Source organism: Phaethon lepturus, unplaced genomic scaffold (genome assembly GCF_000687285.1).
Source record: "Phaethon lepturus isolate BGI_N335 unplaced genomic scaffold, ASM68728v1 scaffold22977, whole genome shotgun sequence".
Taxonomy (NCBI): Eukaryota; Metazoa; Chordata; class Aves; order Phaethontiformes; family Phaethontidae; genus Phaethon; species Phaethon lepturus.
In genome coordinates, this window is record NW_010551452.1 from 4,592 (window position 1) to 7,818 (window position 3,227).

At 56.7% G+C, this 3,227-nt stretch overlaps 1 protein-coding gene across 1 annotated transcript in view; it reads right to left on the bottom strand.

Annotated features, from left to right (window-relative positions):
- The window catches only part of PLEKHN1 (pleckstrin homology domain containing, family N member 1), a gene marked incomplete at both ends in the record, with an annotated part of 13,768 nt that overhangs the window by 4,117 nt on the left and 6,424 nt on the right, over positions 1 to 3,227 (bottom strand). The window contains 2 exons of the mRNA XM_010290931.1: positions 1,718 to 1,798; positions 2,198 to 2,347. Coding sequence (XP_010289233.1) covers positions 1,718 to 1,798; positions 2,198 to 2,347 — 231 coding nt within the window. The remainder of the gene's footprint in view (positions 1 to 1,717; positions 1,799 to 2,197; positions 2,348 to 3,227) is intronic.

Here is a 3,227-nt window from a genome sequence, read left to right on the forward strand (position 1 = left end):
CCCGCATGCAAACTTGGCAGCGGCAGCTCCTGTGGTTTGTATGAAACTGAAGAACAAAAGGGCCAGGCTATTCCTTCACACACAAATTGTGGGGCTCAGCATCTGCTCGTAGGGAAGGGAAGTTAATTTGCAGAAGCCCTGGGAGAAGGCTCCTGTGCCCTGACATGCCTGTGGAAAATCAGGTTCCCACTGCAGTGTCACAGGCTGGGGGATCACCTCCTGCCTGCGCTTGGCTGCACAGAGCCCTGCCATTACCCCAGCGAGCGAGACGCCCGGGGACCGACGCTCATGCACCGTGGGAAGGGAATATTGCACGGAGAGGGCAGACAAATCTGGTTTAAGGTTTCAAAAGAGATGAGTTAATCTGAGAGCCCAGCCCAAGGCCCCCTTACGTGATGCCCCATTCCCAGGAGCTGCAAACAACACGTTCCCGAAAACAAGCTCTGTCTGAGGTGTGTCACACAAGCCACCAGCTGCTGGAAAACACCCTTCGCTGTTGCACTGGGGATGGAGGAGAGCTCTCGCTGGCATATGTCCCTCCTCACACCCCTTCCCGTTGCAGGCACAGCCATCTCCTCTGGCCAGGGAGGTGCTCTGTGCAGGTCTTCCCAGGGGTAACCCTTGAATTAAAAGCAGCCTGCATGGCTTGGGGCCTGAGGTGGACGTGGTGAAGTCATGTGAAGAAGGACCCCAGTGAGTTCACACCGAATTTCACAAGCTCTCAAACTCTGCAGGGTTTCCTTGTCACTGGCTCCTTTCTCAGTGCCCAGGAAGGATGCTGCTGCTCTGCAGGAGCAGCCCAGCTCTGCTCTGCCATGCGCCAGTCCTGCTGCGCCCGCAGGTTCAGAGACAGTTCAGCGCTCTTTTTGGAACATTTGTTCTAGCATGGGAAAACGGGGCCAGAAAGCACGGGGCTGTTTAATAGCCATCGCAATGGTGTCTAAGATGGATGTTGGCAATCAAGTTTAAGGGCCATTCAGGCTGCAAGCAATGCTAATGCAGCTCCCAGGGCCCACAGTGCCACTGCCCACCTGGGATGATGCTCCCAGCGTTGCTCCTACAAGCAAAGACACATCAGTGGACTAGAGAAGCTCTTCTCACATCCCCTGGGGCACTCAGGCCTCCGCAGCCTTGTTGGCCGTTCCGCTGGCATGCCCAGACATTGCGCAGGGCCCTTGCTCCACGGAAAGAGCAGCGAACGTAGTGCCCCAGCAGCCGCCTCTCCTCTCTGCCCGCCAGCCAAGTAACTGCCTTTGCCCTTCCCCACGAGCATCAGATGTGCTGCCTGGATGCTGCCCGGATGCTGCCGGCTCTCAAGCGGCCCCACGGAGGGGCCTGCGAGGCCAAGCCCCCGCGGGGGCACTCTCTGGGGCTGTTCCAGCTCCTGTCTCAAGCAAGTGCGCCAGGCTCTCTGCCAGCATAACCACACAGACACATGCCAACCTCCCTCCTCCCAGAGACTCAGATTCCTTGGCAGCCAGCTCCTTTCCCTCTGGGGCTTTTGTAGGAGGGCAAGGTGTTTCTCATGGGAAGATAGCTTGCAACATCCCTCCGCCTGCTCACCTGCCAGCTGGCAAGGGAGCAGCGTGGAGGGAAAGCCCTTGCCAACACCAGCAGCGCAAGGGAACCCAGGTGGAGGGGAGCAACAAGCCAAAGAAGTGCCGAAATAGCCGCTGTGGGTGAGAGAGAGCAGGAAGGTGCTCCAAAATGAACTTACCTTAAAACAGAGGCTGTTGTGCTCCTCAGATACTATCACCAGTGTGGATGGGTAAAGCACCAACAGCCGGTCATGCTGCTCCTTGGAAAGCAAAGAGGAAGAAGGTTCCCTGTGAACAGCCAGCCAGGGCTCAGATCTGGAGAGCCCCTTCCTTTGTCTCTCTGACAGCAGCCTGAGGCAAGGGCTCTGGAAACAGCCGAGCTGCTTCCCTTCAACAGGGCTCCACGGGACGTTCCTGCCAGCTCCAGCTGCCAGCCCCGTCCTGCAAATGCTTATGCACGTGCTGTCCCCAAGCACCGCTGCTGGGCCACAGGAGCCCTAACAAACCTTTTTCCACTTCCCGGGATGTGGGTAAAAGGACCCTTCAGGGACCCGCTGGATTAGTGGCAGCAGGGAGGCAGGAGGCTGCGCCAGTTACTCCATCCACTGCCCTTTCTGAGCCACGCTGACGGGAGGTTGCTCCCCAGAGGTGTGTCCTACCTGGAAAGGCAGATGCTGAAGCTTCACTTTGGAAACACAGAGGACATCGCCTAGGGATTCCCGCTGGGTCCCTTTCCACTCCTGGACAGGCATGTTCTGCACAGACCACCGCAGCTCCTCCTTCCCCATGGAGCTCTGCTTCCAGTCATTCTAGGGACAGGAGCAGAACTGAGAAGCAGGGTAGGCATGTCCTCCCCTAAGAGTTTAGCTAGCGCATGGCCCATCTCAGGACACTTTTCAAGTGTGGCAGAAGCAGGAAAGAGCAAATAAATCTGTGCAGGAGCCAGTTTTCCAGCTGGGACTGAATAATCATACTTGGTACCTAGCATCATCTGCACATTGCCTTTCAAAGGGGAATACCTCTGTTTTCAAGTGGGGAGATGGAGACAGGGAGGGAAGTAAAACACTCGGCAGAGACTGGAAGAGAAGACAGGTCTCTTGAATCCGGTTCTGTCTTCTAGGCCCCGGTCCCAGTCTCCTCCTTCCAGTGTTTTGTAGACTGTGGATAACTGCACAAGCAGCCAGCTGTGTGAGAATTTCTCTGGACCAGACCCAAACCTCTGTCCCTTCAGCGGCTGTGGCACTGGCACCTCTGGATGGCAGGTCTCCCCTTCAGCACCCACGTCTTGCCAGACCCTCTTGCAAAGCCTTCCTTTTTGCACCCTTCCCTCGCATGAGACCGCACAAAAAGCAAGCTCCAAAATTAGATGCTGCGTGCGCACACACACGCAGCAGAAACGCAGCAAGCTGTTGTCAAGTCTCAGCAGTCCAGAGCACCTTTGGGGTAGCCATTCAGACCGAAATCCCACATTCACCCCGGCCCTGCTTGCACAGACCCAAGCCCCTAAGGCCATGCACAACTACACGGCTCCTCCATGGGCAGAGGAGCTCCCAAGCAAAAACACGTCTGTCAAGTGTGGGTAATTAGCATGTCTATCCGCGGCTATTTTAGGGGTGGTGGAATAACTAAAGGAAGTGAGAGCTGTGAGGTGCGTTGCCCAGGGCCAGCTCCCGGCACCGGCAGGTGCCT